Source organism: Sturnus vulgaris, chromosome 31, assembly GCF_052056855.1.
Source record: "Sturnus vulgaris isolate bStuVul1 chromosome 31, bStuVul1.hap1, whole genome shotgun sequence".
Classification (NCBI taxonomy): Eukaryota; Metazoa; Chordata; class Aves; order Passeriformes; family Sturnidae; genus Sturnus; species Sturnus vulgaris.
Genome location: NC_142273.1, coordinates 3,541,244 through 3,557,327, shown reverse-complemented (window position 1 = coordinate 3,557,327; position 16,084 = coordinate 3,541,244). Strand labels below are relative to the sequence as shown.

Sequence of the window (16,084 nt, the reverse complement as noted above, 5' to 3'; positions counted from 1 at the left end):
CCCCACCCCAGTTTACAGCTCTAATTAAACTAATTAAGGCCATAAACCTCCGGCACCATTCCTCTGCCTGGCTTCTGCACAAGAGCGGGATCCACACAGATCAGCCTGACTCTCCTTGCTTTTCAGGGACTCCCCCATTTTTTGGGGACCCCCTCCAGGGCAGCTCCCTGGCTCTGGGCCCGTCATCCGTGCTGGCTCCGGAGCTTCCCGACAAATTCCAACTGGGCCAAAGGGCCTTGGGTAAACTGGGAGCACTGGCAGGGATGCAGTGATCGCCTCCAGGGTTGAAATGGAGTGGGAATATTGGGCAGGAACAGGATGGGACCTACAGAGGTGGGACAGGCCCCACAGTACTGGGGAAAAAGAGGCGTGCAGGTGACGGGGGTGACACGTACCCAAAGGATTTGGGCACTTTGCCCAGTCCCCAAAACCCTCCCCAGGCTGGGAGAGCAGATCCCACTCCCTGAAAACACCGGGTGCTACAGATGGGAGTCCCAGAGCTGGAAAGAGGGGGAAAAAGAGAGAAACAGGGATAAAAAAGGGGATGGCACGGGACGTCCAGAGCTGCTGGAATGTTCGTGGCCACAAACAGGAACCGGTATGGGGCGGGGGAGAGGGGGCCAGCATGTGACGCTCATGTGAGCAGCCCCCGCCCCTGGCCCGCGGCACAGACACACCCCCCTTCGAGAAAAAAACACTCCTTCCTCCTAAAAAAAAAAAAAATCACATTTGCCCTTCCCCAAAACACCGCCCTCCCCAAGCACCTTTATCCCCAAGACAACGCTCCCCTCCAAAAATTGCCTCTCTCCCCGAAAAACTTCGCCCCCCCAAAAATCCATCTTTCCTCACTCCAAAAACTCATCCCTGAAAAAAACCCTACCTTTCCCTCCCCCAAAATCCACCTTATCCCCTAAAACAGGTATTATTAAAAAAATACACCTTGCTCCCTACCAAAGAAAACCTCCTCCATAATAAACCAAATTTTCCTCCTTCAAAATGCACCTTCCACCTGGAACACGTATTTCTCTCCCCAAAAATACATCTTTTCCCCCAAAAAGACATCTTGACCCACAGGAAGATACCTTTCCCTCCCCAAAAAAATCCACCTTCCCACTCAAATAAACCTTTACCAAAAAAATACCTTTCTTGCTCCAAAAACCTTTATCTTCTGAAATCCACATTTTCCACCTCAAAAAAAACACCTTTCATCCCCCCAAAAAACCTTTTCTCCCTTTACATCCCTCTTCGTCCCTGGTAACCCCCTTATCCAATCACCCACACAAAAAGCACCCAGAGCTGAGGCACAAGCACCAAAATCCACCTCAATGCACGCAAAATTTCTTTTAAAAAGCACCAAAGTAAAAAAGCTGCTGCCAAATGGGGGGTGGTTGGGGTGGTCAGAGGGGGGACAGGACATGTTTGGGGACTCTCTATGACACCAAAACCCACCCCAAAAAAGCACGATCCCCCCCGTGTTTCCCTTTCCCCCCCCCCCCCCTTAGGGATGCGCTCGGGATCCCCCCAAAATTGGGGGGTCCCGCCCCCCCCCCCCTCCGGGCCTGCACCACCGGCGCCACCTGGTGGTGGAGCGGAGCAATGACAGGCGGACAGGGGACCCCGCTGTCCCAAGCCGGGCTCACGGGGGACCCCAATGTCCCCGAGGGGTAAGAGGGGGGCTCTGCTTCCAGGTGATAGGATGAGGGGGTCCCCACTGTCCTGGGGGAGGTGAGGGACCCCCTGCTAACTGGGGTCCTCACTGTCCTGTGGGCGGGGAGAGGGGTCCCTGTTGTGGGAGACCCCACGTTCAGGGGGTCCCGCTCCAGGAGGGTCCCCAGTCTCGGGGTTCCCCAGAGCCTGGGGGTGCGTGGTCTCGAGGGTCCCCGTCCTCAGGGTCAGTACACTGCCTCGTCGCCGTTATCATCACTGTCAGGGCCGAAGCTCTCGCCATTGTCAAAGTAGGACAGCACGTAGTCGGTCTCCTGTGGGTACACGGGAATAAGGTACAAGGGGAACACGGCGGCACCTGGGGATGTCCCCACCCCACCAACCTCCCCAGGGTTCCCCTTTTCTACCTCTTCGTGCTCCTCCTCATCATACTCCTCCTCCTCCTCCTCCTTTCCCTCTTCTTCCTCCTCCTTCTCTTCTTCCTCCTCTGATGTCACCTCCTCCTCCTTCTTCTCCAGGCTCTGGGTGGGTCAGGGGAGTGTTACTGGGGGGAAGACGCCAAAATCCAGCCAGTGGGGACACCCCCACCTTCACCTCGCTACCTCCAGCTTCTTAATAGTCTCCTCCTTGTCGAGTGCCAAGCGTTGCTTGGGGACGAGGGGAGCAGTCCCTGGGGGAGACACAGGAGGCTGTGAGCCCGCGGGGGAAAAGAGGGGACACACAGGAGGCTGTGAGCCCGCGGGGGAAAAGAGGGGACACACGGGGTGGGGGCAGGAAGGGGTCACTCACTGCCTTTTCTGAGCCGCCGCACCCGGATCTTCAGCTCCCGCGGGAGCCGCCGCCAGTCTGGGGGGCAAAATGGGGCAAAGTGGGAGGTTGGTCGGCCCCCCAGTGAACTCACGTCGCCCCCCCAGATCCCCTCCTGCGTCCCCTCACCTGGGCTCCAGTCGATGGCATTGTCTGTAGGGCTGGAAAGCTGGTACTTGTCTGAGTAGCGCTCAATGTCTGCAGGGGAAAGGTGGGGAAACACTCTGGAGCAACTTAGGGGACACCCACCCCTGGGGACACCTGTGGGACCCGCATGGAAGTGGCTGATGGCACGAGGAGGTGCAGCTGGGGGGGATAAAATGGAATAAAATGGGAGGGCTGGGGAGTCCCAGCCTGGCGGGGTGGAGGATGAGGGGGGTGACAACGCTGGAAAGGCGAGGGAGCAGCAGGGTGGAGGGGACAGTGGGAACTGGGACAGGGGCATGCAGGAGGGTCGGGATCTACACCACCCTCCCCTCCCCTTCCCTCCCCGGTACCTCTGCGGGGTGCCCCCGGTTTGACGAAGTAGGGGAGCCCCCTCATCGCCCTGCGCAGCTCCTGCTTCAGGGCCAGCATGTACTCGCCCTCCTCGCCCCCGGGCAGGGGCGCGGCGCGGCGCTCCAGGGCCTGGGTCAGGGGACAGATGTGACGATCGTGTCAGTGCTCAGTCCACGAGGGGACTCCGGACCCCCAAATCCCCGGAGGACTCACCGGGAAGAGGGGCGAGGGTTGCAGCGTGGGCGGGGGCAGCGCGTCCCCTTTCCCGATGCCCACGGCCTCCACGTTGAATGTCATCTGGCCCCGGCCCCGGCCGCGGCCCCGGCCCGCCATGCTGAGCCCCGGGGGCCGCTGGGGACAATTGGGGACACGGTGACACCTCCATCCCCTGACCGGTCCCGCTCCCCGACCCAGTTTCTCCCTCCGTCCCCCCGGGCCTGATTATCCCGCGCCCCGGCTCCTGGTCCCGGTGTTCTCCCACAGTCCCGGTTCCACCCCGTTCTCGCTCCCGGTGCTCCCCGGTGTCGGTTCTTTCCTCTCCCGAAAACTGGTCCCGGTCCTGATCCCGGTGTGTCCCCCTGGTCCCCGTACTCCCCATCCCTGTTCCGGTGTCCCGTCTCAGTCCGGGACCCCGTGCCCGTCTCCATCCCCGTTCCCAGGTCCTCCCGGTGTCCCTCACGGTCCCCGTGTCCCTCCCGGTCCCGGTGTCCCTCCCGGTCCCCGTGTCCCTCCCGGTCCCGGTGTCCCTCCCGGTCCCGGTGTCTCTCCCGGTCCCCGTGTCCCTCCCGGTCCCGGTGTCCCTCCCGGTCCCGGTGTCCCTCCCGGTCCCCGTGTCCCTCCCGGTCCCGGTGTCCCTCCCGGTCCCGGTGTCCCTCCCGGTCCCCGTGTCCCCTCTCGTACCCCCGATCCCAGCACCGAGCCCCACGCCACTCCCGCCCCGCGCAGGCGCAGTCGCTCCACACGCGTCCATGCGCAGGGGGCGGTGCTTGTGCACAAGCCCCGCGCTGATTGGCTGGTGAGGGTGAGGGGCGGGGCCAAGGAGGGATCAGTGGATGGAGGGGCGGGAGCGGAAAAGGGGGATGGAAAAAGGGGAAGAAAAGGGGGATGGAAAGGGGTAAGACAAGGGAGATCAAAAGGGTTGAGAAAAGGGCGATTAAAAGGGGTAAGAAAAGGGAGCTCAAAAGGTCCCTCGGCCCCGTACGCCCGGACTCCCCAGCCCTTCTGCCCTGGGGTAGCTCGGCCCTCCGGTACTCGGGCCACCCTGGCCCCCAGCCCCACTATGCTGTCCTCCCCACTGCCGGTGCCCCACGGCCCCCAGCCCTACTGTTTTAGAACCCCCCTGCCCACTGCCCCCTGGCCTCCCGCAATGTCCGGTGCTCCAGGACCCTCAGCCCCCCTGCACGGCGACCCCCAGTCCCTCTGCCCCACGGCCCTTAGTCCTGCTGGACCGTGACCCCCAGTCCCGCTCTGCCCCACACACATCCTCCTGTGTCCCCCGGCCCCTGCACCCCTCTCCTCACTCCCACGCAGGGCCGGGCTCTGGATGCGCCGTGGGTGATTCATCCTGCTCCAGCCCCCCCCCCCCCCCGCGCCGGCAGCTGCCAAAAATAGCGCTGCGGGAGTGGGGGGGGACCCTCCACATCACCTCCCGCCCCCCCGCCTCACCGGCGGCAGGCCGGGATGGCGGCCACGGGCCGCTGTCCCCGACACCCCCGTCCTCGGGGCCGCGGGAACCGGGACCTGGAGTGGAGGGACCCCACGCTCCGGTTGCCACGGTAAAAATGGGGATGGAGAGGGGCTGGATGGGGGGTCCCTGCTGTGGGGTGTCCTCATTGCGTGGGGGGTGACAGGACAGCCCCCAGGCCTGGCTTGGGGGGTGTCTCACTGAGGGGACCGAGGGGACTGGGAAGGTGGCGGAGTCTCCCCCATTTTCCCGGCTGGTCGGAGCGGGATGAGCGGCCGTCGCCATGGGAACCGTGCAGGCAGGGATGGGGTGTGGACAAAGATCAGGGTACCGGCAGGGATGGGGGTACGGGCAGGGTGTAGGAGTACGGCTGGGGCTGGGGTTGTGGGCAGGGGAAGCAGGTGGGACAAAGGGAGAAGAGGGAAGAGGATGAGGAGGGGGTGCAGGAAGGGATTGGAGGGATGTGAGAGGAACTGCCGGCAGGGGCGGGTGGGGTTTTGGGTGCGGGCAGGGGGGACGTGGGTGAGGGACACACGCTAGGGGGCTCGGCCTCGCGGGAAACCTCCCCTGTTGGAGAAACTGAGGCAGAAAGGGGCGGACATCCCATCCTGGGGGGACTCCAGGGTCTCCTCACCCTGTGCCCATCCTGGGAGTCTCAGGGGGACTCGGGGGTCTCACTCGCGTCCTATCCCCTTGCAGTGAGCGAGCGCCAGCCCTGTCCCCGCGCTCTGTCCCGTGAGCCCGGCCATGCCCAGCCCTGTCCGCCGCGCCCCCAGCGCCTCGGTGCCCGTGGGGCTCCCCATGATCCCGGCGGAGGGTTCGGCGCTGCTGCGCGCCGTATCCCAAGGGAAATTCCGCCTGACCCGGCTGCTTCTGGAGGGGGGCGCCTACATCAACGAAGGCAATGCGGCGGGCACGACGCCGCTGATGGCAGCGTGCCGTGCCGGCTACGCCGACCCGCCCGAGCAGCCGCGGATGGTCCAGTACCTGCTGGAGAACGGCGCCGACCCCAACATTCCCGACAAATCCGGCAAGACGGCGCTGATGCATGCTTGCGCCGAGCGCGCCGGCCCGGCCGTGGTCGCCACCCTGCTGGCCCACGGCGCCGACCCCAGCGCCCGGGATTACGCCGGTGGCTCGGCGCTGGTCTACGCCTTGGAGCGCGGGGACCGGGAAACGCTGCAGGTGCTGCTGGACGCGTGCCGGGAGCGCGGGCGCGATGTCATCATCATCACCTCGGCCACGTCGCCCCGCGGCACCAAGACCACTCGGCAATACCTGAACTCGCCCCCGTCGCCCGCGCTCTGCGCGTCCCCCTCCCAGGTGCAGGTGCGGGCGGCGGCGTCGCCGGGTGCCGGCGCGACGGACGAGGAGCGCGACGTGTTCCGCTTCCCGCCCGCGGCTCCGGGGGCCGCTCCAGAACCATCCCGGGCCGGGCCCAAGCGGCAGCTGAAGAGGCTCAACTCGGAGCCGTGGGGACTGGTGGTGCCAGGGGTGGAGGGGATGCGGGGACCCTCCGAGGGGACACAGGGACCCTCAGAGGGGACACAGGGACCCTCAGAGGGAGCACGGAGAACCTTAGATGAGATACGGGGACCCCTGGAAGGGACACGGAGACCCTTGGAGGGGACATGGGGCCCCTCGGAAGGTTCGTGGGGTTCCCCTGAGGGCCCACGGGGACCCCTGGAAGGGACGTCAGCCTCCCCAGAGCGGCTGGCGCTGGGGCTGGAGGAGCTGCGGTTGCGGCCGCGCCGGCACAGTGTGGAGGGGCGCGAGGTCTCAGAGCTGCCAGGAATCACCTGGGCAGAACGAGTGCCCCCTGTCCCCACCCCGGGGCGTTGGCCTCCAGCCCCCGACCCTCCACGGGGCAAACCCCTGCGCCGGGACCCCCCTAATCCTGAGCTAGCCACCCCCGGGCCGCTCCGGCACCCGGCTGGGCTGCTGGAACGCCGTGGTTCTGGAACGCTTCCCCTGGAGCCCCCCGGGCTGGGCAGGGCCGGGCTACTTCCCCCGCTGCCCCCCCGAGCGCTGCTCCGCCGGCATTCCATGCAGCCAGAGGCCCTGCGGCACCTTGGGGCTTTCTGCGGGGGGCTGGCTCCTGAGCCTGGCTCTTAGGGACCCCCCACCCCAAGCCCAGGACCCCTTTGGGAAGGTCTCACCCTGGGCGGTGGCACCTCTGAACCCTACTGAGGGTCAACTCTTCCATCCCTCTGTTGGCACAAACTCTGCACTACCCCGAATTCGGGGAGCTGGTGGGTGCATTCCCAACTCCCAGGTCCCCCCCATTATCCTCCTCCTGCTCCTGCCTCATCCTCTCAGCAGCTTTTTTTCCCCCCTAGATCCATCACTGGGAGTCCCCAGGATCTGGCAATAAAGGCCCCAGTGTAGCCCAGTGTCTCTGAGTGGGAAGAGTGGGCCCATCTGTGGGCTTGGGGACACGGGGGACAGCCGGGGGCACAGCTGGACACTGGCACAGCCAGACACCAGCACATCTGGGCACGGGGACCCCATTGGGTTGCTTCCCAATGCCAGTTTTAAGGAAAAAAAAAAAGGTTTTCCAAGACCAGAGTTGCTCTACTGTCGGGCTGGGAGCAATCCTCAGGATCCCTGCAGATCCAGCAGCCTGGATGGGGGAGGGATTTTAGGGAAAAGGGCATGGCAGGGACTGGGGAGCTTTAATGAAGGACAAAGAACAAGAAGACAAACTTAGACAAAATCTTGTTATTTAACAGAAAACAAGGAATTCCTGGTGGGATAAATACCATGGGAGATTTAGGGACCATTTGTCTGGGGCATGGAAGAAACTCGTGGGATGTACTGAGATGAGGGGCTGGGAAAGGATCCCCCCAGCCCTCAGAAACTGCTGCTTCCTCTCTTATTTGTCCTTTGAAAACAATAAAGTTCCATAAAACCCAAATTTCCCTAGGGATGGAGCTGCTTTGGCTCCTTGAGGCTGTGTACAAACCCCCGTAGTTTTCCCAGTTTCCCCCAGTGCGGACTCTGAACACGAATGGGTGAAAGTCTGGATCCATCATCGGCGGCGCCGGTCCGGACTGCGGCTCCGCCGGCGCCCCCCCCTGGAAAACGGGGAAGAGGTGAGGAAGGGAAAGAGGAGAAGAGGAAAATAGAGGAAAAGAGGAGAAGAGGAAAAGAGGAAAAGAGGAAAAGAAAGAGGAAAAGAGGAAAAGAGGAAAAGAAAGAGGAAAAGAGGAAAAAAGAGGAGAAGAGGAAAAGAAGAAAAAAGGAAAAGAGGAAAAGAGGAAAAGAGGAAAAGAGGAAAAGGATAAGGGAAAAGAGGATAAGGGACAGGGGAAAGTAAAGAAAGAAGGGAGAAAAGGGAAAGAAGTGGGAGGAAAGGGAGGGAAAAGAGTACAGGAAATGGAGAAGAGAGGGAAAGGAGGAGTCTAGAAAAGCATTTTGGGGTGTTTATCCCTATTTTAACCCTGCCACCTCCATAATGGTGCACGGGGTGCCCCCATTCCCCCAGCCAAGGGTTCCCACAGGTCCCTCCCATTCCCAGCTCCTGGAATTCCCAGGAATTCCCTCACCTCCGCTTGCCCTTGGGAGGGCCCCTGACGAAGCACCAGTCAACGCTGACGGGCTGCCCCATGAGCTCCTGCCCGTTGAGCCCCTCCATGGCTGCCTGGGCCTCCTTGTACGTCTCATACTCCACCAGCGTGTAGCCCTGGGATGGGATTGGATTAGGAATGAGCCCAGACGCAGGGGAACTCACAGCTCAAGTTTTGGGGGTGCACGGATCCCCTGGAACCCCAGGTTTTGGAATGGGAATGAGTCCGGGCACTGGGGGAATCCAGCTCACATCTCAACCCCCAGCTCAGTTTTGGGATGCAGGGAGCTCCCAATGAGTCAATTTTGAGGTTCATGACCCCTAGAATTGGCTCAGTTTTGGGGTGCACCCATGGCACTTCCCAGCCCAGAGCCTCCCCCAAGCTGAGATGTAGCTTGGGGGTCCCCACAAGCACCCCCTGCCCCTTCCCAACCCCACCTTCAAGTATCCCGTGCGCCGGTCCAGGTTCAGATGGATGTTTTTGATCTCCCCAAATTCGGCAAATCGGTCGTGCACGTCCTCCTCTGTGGCCTCCTCGTGCACCCCTGTCACAAACAGGATCCAGCCCTCCACGGCTGGGCCAGGAAAAGGTGGGGTCACCGAGCTGGGAATGGAGCTTTCCCCCCAAAATCCCTTGCTTTGGGGAAGGGACATGGAGCCCCCACGGGTGAGATTTGGGGATTGACCCAAAAGTGATCCTGAGAAGGTGGGGAAGAATCATCCCAATGCTCCCAATTCTTCCTCCTTCCCATGGTGGGTCCCCAGGAAAGGGTCTGTCACCCAAAGTCACTCTTTTTTTTCACAGCTAGGAAAGGGAGATGGAGGCCCAGAGTCCACAAATCCTGGGTGAAGTTGGGGAAAGCTCATCCCAGCAGAGCTGAGCCTCAATTCAGGACACCTGTCCCCCCCTATTCCCTCTCCCTTCCCCTGGTGCCCCTGGTGACACTTGGAGGCCGTGGGGGTTCTCAGGAAGGAGCATCTCCACCAAATTCTCCCATCCCCACCTTGGGAAAAGATTATGGAGCTGGGGTTTGCCCTAAAATAAATCCTGGGAATGACAGACAGTAAGGGATTGGCCCAGCAATCAGGGCTGAGCCCTGATCCAGAGCTGCAGAGCCCCCACGAAGCCCTCCATGTCCCCAGTGTCCCCCCTCACATCTCTGTGGCCCTGGCTCATCCCCGTCCTGCTCCACGCTGTCGTAATCTTCACGCACTCGAGCGCGGGATCCTTCCTCTGGAAAGGAGGGAAAACGGGGGAAGAACAGGGGCCCCAAACTTCAGGGTCACCCAGCCCCTCCCCGAGCGCCAGGGAAGGGGTTTGGGGGCATTTCGGGGCCTCACCTGAGCCAAAGCCACGGCCCTTCCGCTTCTTGGCCTTTTCTTTCAGCTTGTGGATGCTCTCTGGTGGGAATTGCAGGGAGGGAATGGGATCGTGGGAGTCAGCAGGAGCAGGGAGCCCCCCGGCATGGACAGGACCCCCTCATCCTGGCTGGAAAGGACCCCCCTGGGCTGGGCAGGACTCCCTGGTGCAGGCAGGGACACCCCCGGGAAAGACAGGACAGTTTCCCCATGACGGGAATGATCTTCCCCAGGCGGGACAGGACCCTCAGAATCCCCCCGGGCCAGGAATGATCCCATGAGCTGGGAACGACCCCCCTACAGACAGGCAGGATCCATCTCCCATGCTGGGAATGACCCCCCCAGCACCGAGCAGGAGCCCCCCTGGGAAGGACAGGAACCCCCACCCTAGGCCGGGAATAACCCGTCCCGAGCCGGGGCTGTCCATAAGGACGACGGGGTTTGGGGGCGCGGCCAGAAACGGCGGGAACGGCTCTGCTGAGCCGGGACCCGGCCCGGATCTGTCGGCGGAGCCGCTCTGGACCGAACGGTATCACCCGAACCCCGCGCTCACCGTCCCCATCCTCATCCATAGCAAAATCCTCTCCGCCCGCCTCATGAAGATCCAGCACGTCCGCCATCTTGCCCAGGATACCGGGGCAGGCCGGGAGCGCGCCGGAAGTGGCTGCCACGTGAGGCGGAAGTACCAGCGCCGCCATATTGAGAAGGGCGCTTGGCAGGGAGACAGGCGCGGCCATGTTGGAGAGGGCGCTTGGCGGGAGCGCCCGTTCCGCCATGTTGAGGAGGTCACGTCGTGTTGCTGCCGCCTCACAAAATGAGCAAGAGCCCCAAAGTTAACCAAAATCGCTGGGTTTATTGTATAAAATCCACTGCAGTGTTTATCCCGCCAGATTCCCGTCATTCCACTGCCTCGACAAGGAGCGCAACCTTCTCCATACTGAGAAAAGTTGTTAATTTTACACCTTCCACGCCCCAATCCCACAAGCAATGGAATATTCGGTTTCTTCCCTATTTTTTTTTTTTTTTTTAATCTTCCTCCACAGCAATGGAAGTCTCCAAATCCTCCTGGATCTGTTTACTCGGAGGATAAAGAAGCTGCTGGAAGTGCTGGGAGCATCTTCAGGGATTCCCTCATATGTGGAATCAGGGGAATAAATTGCAGGATTAACCTAAATCAATTTTTTCTAACTTTTCAGGAAAATGACACCCCACAATGCCCCATCCCTTTTAAATCCCATTTCCAGCGACATTAAATGTTAATAGTGTTTATAGAAAGTATAAAAAATATATAAACCCCCAAAACAGGCTCGTTAGGATGTGGATATAAAAATGGGGTACCTATAGATAATGGAATTACTCCAATTTTATCCTAAAACAATGATTATTGCTGAAATATCCTGTGGTCATGCAGAGGGAAGAAGGAAGGTGGGAATAATGGAATCTGAAGGGTTTAAGGGGATAAGAAGTGGGAAAAGCTCTAAGCTGGGGTGAAAAAGGAATTCTGGCTTGGAATTTAATTCCCAGTCCACTGGGGAAAAAGGCGAGTAAGACGGAAATTTCCAACGATGATGGATAAACTGACATTTTCTGGGGTAAACTTGAAGAATTCCATGTCATAAAAGGGATTTTTTTAAAGGTAAATACAGTCTAAGTTCCACATGGATACGGATACAGAGGACAGGGAACAATTAGTGCAAATCCCTCCCTCATTCACGAACTCTCCAAGACTTTTCCAACCTTCCATGACAAGGCCAGTGCTGATGTTTGGCTACAGACAGGGCAGTTCCAGGGAGAACTGCAGATCCTGGGGACTGGAATGCTGCAGGTTTATCCCATATTTAATTCCAAACAGCAGTTTTCAATCCCTTTGGATATTGCATGCGTTGGCATCCCTTCAGATTTAATTAAGGAGCTCATTGAGGAGGTTTAATTGATCCCTTTCTGCTATAGGGGGGGGGGTGCTGGGCATTGGATCCAAAGGGATTTTCCAGAGGAAACACTGGATTTCCATGGAATCCCACCTGCTCCAGTATCGATGGGAGCTGTGGAGAGGAAAAAAAACTTGTGATTTGAACTCCGAAAATAAGGGACAGAAAAAAATCCATAGGGAACTCCCAGTTCCCTAGCACATAAGGGGCTCTCAAGGGAATAAGAAACTCTCTAGGGAACGAGAAGACTGAGGAGCAGCTGTAAAAACCGGGATGAAACTGCTAAAATCCATTCAGGAGCTTTTTTTCCCCCCTAAGTTTCCTTCAAATGTGCAAACGGGCCCCAGGATTCAGGAAAGGGCTTTGGGAACACCGGGAAGGATCCCCCGAAGGTGGGATCCTGGGGGTTCAGCAGCCAGAGGAGTGTGCTGAGCCCAGCTGGCCAGCTGCCAGCAACAGGATGTCCTTCTTCTCCTTGTGGAATCTCAGCTCCTTCCCGGCCAGCCGGGCCTCGTCCAGCTCCCTCTCCGTGGCCGCCAGCTCTCGGGAAAGGGCGCCCGGGATGCTCTGCTCCCGGTTCACCCAGTCCAGAGCCATCTGGTTCCGGATGTCATCGTCCAGAGCACGGTGGGAATAGTGAGCCAGAACCTCCTGGTGGGAAACGGGATGCAAGGGCGGGGAAGCTTAGGAATGGGATGGAGCAGCAGGGTGGAGGCGGAGCCTGAGCAGTTCGGGAACTCACCTGGCGTGAGCACTGGCGTTCCCGCATGGCTTTCAGGCTCCCGTTCCAGTGCAACAGCTGGAAAACCGTCATCAGCTCCTGGGGTGGCAAGGAGGAGGCAGGATGAGAGCAGATAATGAACGAGGTTTGTGGAATCATGAGGTGGAGTGGGGCAGAAAGGACCCTGTGAATCCCCCAGAGCCCGGGGGGGGACACTGGACACCTGCCTGCGTGGCTCTGAGCCACTTCTACCTCGGCCTGGATTACTTCCAGAGATGGGGCAGCTTCCCTGGGCATGGGTTCAGCCAAAGGCACCACCAGAACCAGGACACTGGGGCAGAATTCCCTAATTAATCTGGACTACAATGGAGACAGAACCTCCAATGCTCCCTGTGTCCTGGGAATTCTGGCATTCCCTTCTCCAAGCTGAGCCACCAGCACCACCAAGTACAATTCCACGTTTTCCATCAACCTCTCCCTTCAGGCCATGCAAATTCTGCTTAAAAACTGGGATCTGTTAGGCTTCTGAAACCCAGATGGAGCTGGGAATCTCCATCCCTGTAAACAGGGCCCTGAACATAAACACCTCCTGCCTGTCGCCCTGGAGCAGAGTCACAGCCAGATTTCTCCTCTAATGAAAATCCAGCTCCAGCTTTGTGTGCTCTAGAATCATTACCAGTCCCTACCCGAGGCTAAGTTGAAATTAAAAGGATTCAGGAATCTCAAGGAACTGTTGTAACAACATCCTGGGATGGACAGGGAGTTCCAAACCTGATTTCCCTGGCTCTGCTCCTGGCTCTTTCTTCATAAAAGTTGGAGTAAAGCCCAGAGGACTCTCCATTCCCAGCCCTTCTCCTAATCCTGATCCATTTTCCAGAACCTTCCCTTGGCAGCTCAGACTTCCAACTGTCCAGATGCTCTTCCCAGCCACATTCCCACATTCCAATGGGATACAAGGACAGCCCTGTGCTTTGGGGGAGTGTCACGACATCACTGACGCCCCATTTCACAATCGAAGTATCTCTGGGGGAAACATCTTCCCATCTTTCCTTGTGAGAGCTCTTGCTTTGCTGTTCCCAGGGAGAGGATGAATCCCACTAATTAACAGCAGTCCACGACTGCAATTAGGACATTTGGATGTGCCACTTGGAAATATCACAGTGGCAGTGAGTGAGAGACCCAATTCCAAGGACTTTGCTGCACCTGGAAGCACCCTGAGTCTGATCAGAATCAGAAGGAAACCCTGAATTCATTTTCCATAGAAAAGACCAAAAATGCAGCTGGCACACCAACCCAAACATCCCTTAACCAAATCAGGAATGGGGCCTGGGTAGATTAGGAACAGGATTTGCAAAAAAACCTGCAAACAGTACCTGGAACTCCAGCATGGATTTTCCCTTATTGGACTCCAGCATGAAGCGGAAGGCCCCGATCCCAGTGTTGGGATTATCTGCCTCTTCTCGGTTACCCTGCAGAGATATTCCAGACAGGAGCTGCCATTCCCACCCGGATCTGCCCCTGCTGCATAACCCCCACTCCCAAAATTCCCAGTGGGATTCAGCAGAGTCTGATGCCAGCACTGTCACACTCTTATCCAGCTAATCCAGCACGGCATGGGCCAATCTGGCACTCCCTGGACAAATCTGAAACAGCACCTGGATAAATTCGGCTCTCCTGGAGCAACGAATCCCCTGGGAAAAGGATTTTTCATGCACTGATTCCAAGGTTTTCACAACACCCCGGAGACCACGGAGCACCATGGTGAGGATTCCCTCCGAGATAATCAGAGGAGAAAAGGGAGAAAGCAAAGCTCCCATTGATAGAAACTAAAACTCCTGGAAAATCTTCGATTTAAGGGAAAACTAGTGGATGTGACAACCCTGTCATGGAACAGCCAGGAAAATCCACAGGTTGTCCCACCCTGCACAAAGAGCAGAAGAGTGGGAATTAACCTACACTTAAACTCCACCAAACCCTCCCACCCAACCTCTAATCCTTGAGGTTTTCCCCAGGATTTTCCCTCATCATCCTCACGTTGAATGATGCCAGGGCCTCGGAGACACTCTTCTCGATGAAATCGTCGGTGATCCGGCGGGAAGGGTGCTCGTTGAACACGGAATTCATCAGCGCGATCTTGGCTGCGCTCCGGCGCGCCTCCGCCTTCGTGGGGCAGAACTGGGGGGGACACAAAGCCACGGTCGAGACATTCCCAGGGTGCCAGCAGCCCCCCACCCTGGACCGCTGGGAATGGGAACTGAGTGGGGGTGGAATTAGGGAACCACGCTCCCAGAATCCAAAGAATCAAAAGAAGTTCGGGACCTCCCATTGCACTGTCAGCCTCAAACACAAACTGCTCCCAAATTTCCCCCAACGAGCAGGATTTTGGGATGGGGTGACCCTGTGGCTACTGCAAAGGCTTCCTTTGGGTCCATTCTCCCAGCCAAGAGGAAGGGGCAGGAAAGAATCTGGAACACAGCCAGGACTTGATGGGAGGTTGAGGCTTTAATCTCTTCGGTGAGGGATTTTGGGTCAGGAGTTTTCCCAGGAGGCATGAAGGAGTGGATTCCTCCAGGGGGATGCTCCCTGCCCACAGCACAGGGTTGGAATTGGGAGGTGTTTAAGATCCCCTCCAACCCAAGCCATCCCAGGACCCCATGATCCAACGCTCTGATTTGATTTCCAGAGTCTTTTGGCATCTGGAGGGACAAATGGAACAAATCCTGATCTGCAGCAGAGGAATATTCCTCTGTCAGTTTACACCTCTGCCCAATCCTGGGAAGGAGAAGGAAGAACAGACCCAGCCAATCCAAGTTTTCCCTGATACCCCATCTCCTACCTCAGCACTAAGGTGCAAGTGACCAGAACAGGGAATAAAGGGCACCACAAAAGCACAATCCACAGACAAATCTTCCCATATTGGGATCTGGTGGGGATTTACAGGCTAAGAGCAACTTGCAATTCAATTTCCTTGAAACTAAAGAAGTTTTAGAGCCAGACACGGGCTGGAATGGGCAGGAGCCCCCACGCAGGGTGGATATATTGGGGAAACGATTCCGGTGGAGTCCGTGCGAGGCATTCCGGGGGTCGGGATCGTACCTGGAAGCTGCCGAAGCAGCTGCCCCCGGGCAGGGTGACATAGCAGACGTAAGGGGGGCTGGCGGCCGGGACCATCTCGTAGAGCACCAGGGCGCCGTTGCGCAGCTCGGCCCCGCGGGATTGTTTCATCTGCCAGAATTCCTGCAGCGCCTCCACCACGTTCACTGCCGGACACAGCCAGGATCAGCCGGGAGAAGAGCCGGGAAGAACCGCCCGCGATGGGCAGGGGTGGAAATGGGGCACGGGGAGAAGGAAAAGGGGCGAGCGGGGAAGGAGAAAGAGGGTGAGGAATGAAGGAAATGGGGCATGACAATAAGGAAAGCGGGCATGGAAATAAGGAAAAGTGAAAAACGGGAGGAAGGGGAAAATCGACTTCCCCGCCTCCGCTCCGTCGGCATCCCCGGTTCCTCCCCGGTCCCGCTCACCGCGGCCGTAGCCCTGCGTGTGTTTGGCGAAGCTCCGCACCACGGCCTCCACCGCCTCCCTCAGCACGGCGGGCGGCCCAGGCACGGCCCCGGCCCCGCTCCCCGTCCCGGGGGGCGCGGGGGGGCCCTGCAGACCCAGCGGGGGCGCCGGCGGCGGCAACCCCAACCCCGGCCCCAAGCCTGAACCCATTCCCGGTGCCGGTCCGAGCCCCGCGGGGGCCCCGGTGAGGCCGGGCCGGGCCCCACGGGGCCCGCCGCCCACCCCGGGCTGCAGCCGCTGCGCCCGCACCGCCTCCATAGCCGCGCTCCCTCCTCAGCGCCGCGCTGTCAATC

The 16,084-nt window shown here is 59.1% G+C and overlaps 4 protein-coding genes across 4 annotated transcripts; 1 reads left to right on the top strand and 3 right to left on the bottom strand.

The window, feature by feature from the left end:
• Positions 1 to 1,316: 1,316 nt before the first annotated feature.
• POLR3GL (RNA polymerase III subunit GL) lies at positions 1,317 to 3,932 on the bottom strand. Its single transcript, XM_014891344.2, has 8 exons — positions 3,871 to 3,932; positions 3,184 to 3,321; positions 2,970 to 3,099; positions 2,602 to 2,670; positions 2,455 to 2,511; positions 2,268 to 2,335; positions 2,073 to 2,186; positions 1,317 to 1,979 (listed from the first exon to the last, which is right to left on the bottom strand). Exons 2-8 carry the CDS (start codon positions 3,301 to 3,303, stop codon positions 1,893 to 1,895), a joined length of 645 nt encoding a protein of 214 aa, XP_014746830.2. The 5' UTR covers positions 3,304 to 3,321; positions 3,871 to 3,932; the 3' UTR covers positions 1,317 to 1,892.
• Positions 3,933 to 4,045: 113 nt separating this feature from the next.
• On the top strand, positions 4,046 to 7,041 carry ANKRD34A (ankyrin repeat domain 34A). Its single transcript, XM_088154668.1, has 2 exons — positions 4,046 to 4,745; positions 5,354 to 7,041. Exon 2 carries the CDS (start codon positions 5,402 to 5,404, stop codon positions 6,767 to 6,769), a length of 1,368 nt encoding a protein of 455 aa, XP_088010794.1. The 5' UTR covers positions 4,046 to 4,745; positions 5,354 to 5,401; the 3' UTR covers positions 6,770 to 7,041.
• A 319-nt stretch (positions 7,042 to 7,360) lies between these two features.
• On the bottom strand, positions 7,361 to 10,262 carry RBM8A (RNA binding motif protein 8A). Its single transcript, XM_014891345.2, has 6 exons — positions 10,135 to 10,262; positions 9,564 to 9,623; positions 9,379 to 9,456; positions 8,661 to 8,797; positions 8,203 to 8,339; positions 7,361 to 7,731 (listed from the first exon to the last, which is right to left on the bottom strand). Exons 1-6 carry the CDS (start codon positions 10,199 to 10,201, stop codon positions 7,686 to 7,688), a joined length of 525 nt encoding a protein of 174 aa, XP_014746831.1. The 5' UTR covers positions 10,202 to 10,262; the 3' UTR covers positions 7,361 to 7,685.
• A 152-nt stretch (positions 10,263 to 10,414) lies between these two features.
• LIX1L (limb and CNS expressed 1 like) lies at positions 10,415 to 16,064 on the bottom strand. The gene is made up of 6 exons (XM_014891278.2): positions 15,752 to 16,064; positions 15,327 to 15,490; positions 14,265 to 14,405; positions 13,604 to 13,699; positions 12,252 to 12,329; positions 10,415 to 12,160 (listed from the first exon to the last, which is right to left on the bottom strand). The coding sequence occupies exons 1-6, from the start codon at positions 16,047 to 16,049 to the stop codon at positions 11,918 to 11,920; spliced, it is 1,020 nt and encodes a 339-aa protein (XP_014746764.1). The 5' UTR covers positions 16,050 to 16,064; the 3' UTR covers positions 10,415 to 11,917.
• Between the last annotated feature and the right edge of the window lie 20 nt (positions 16,065 to 16,084).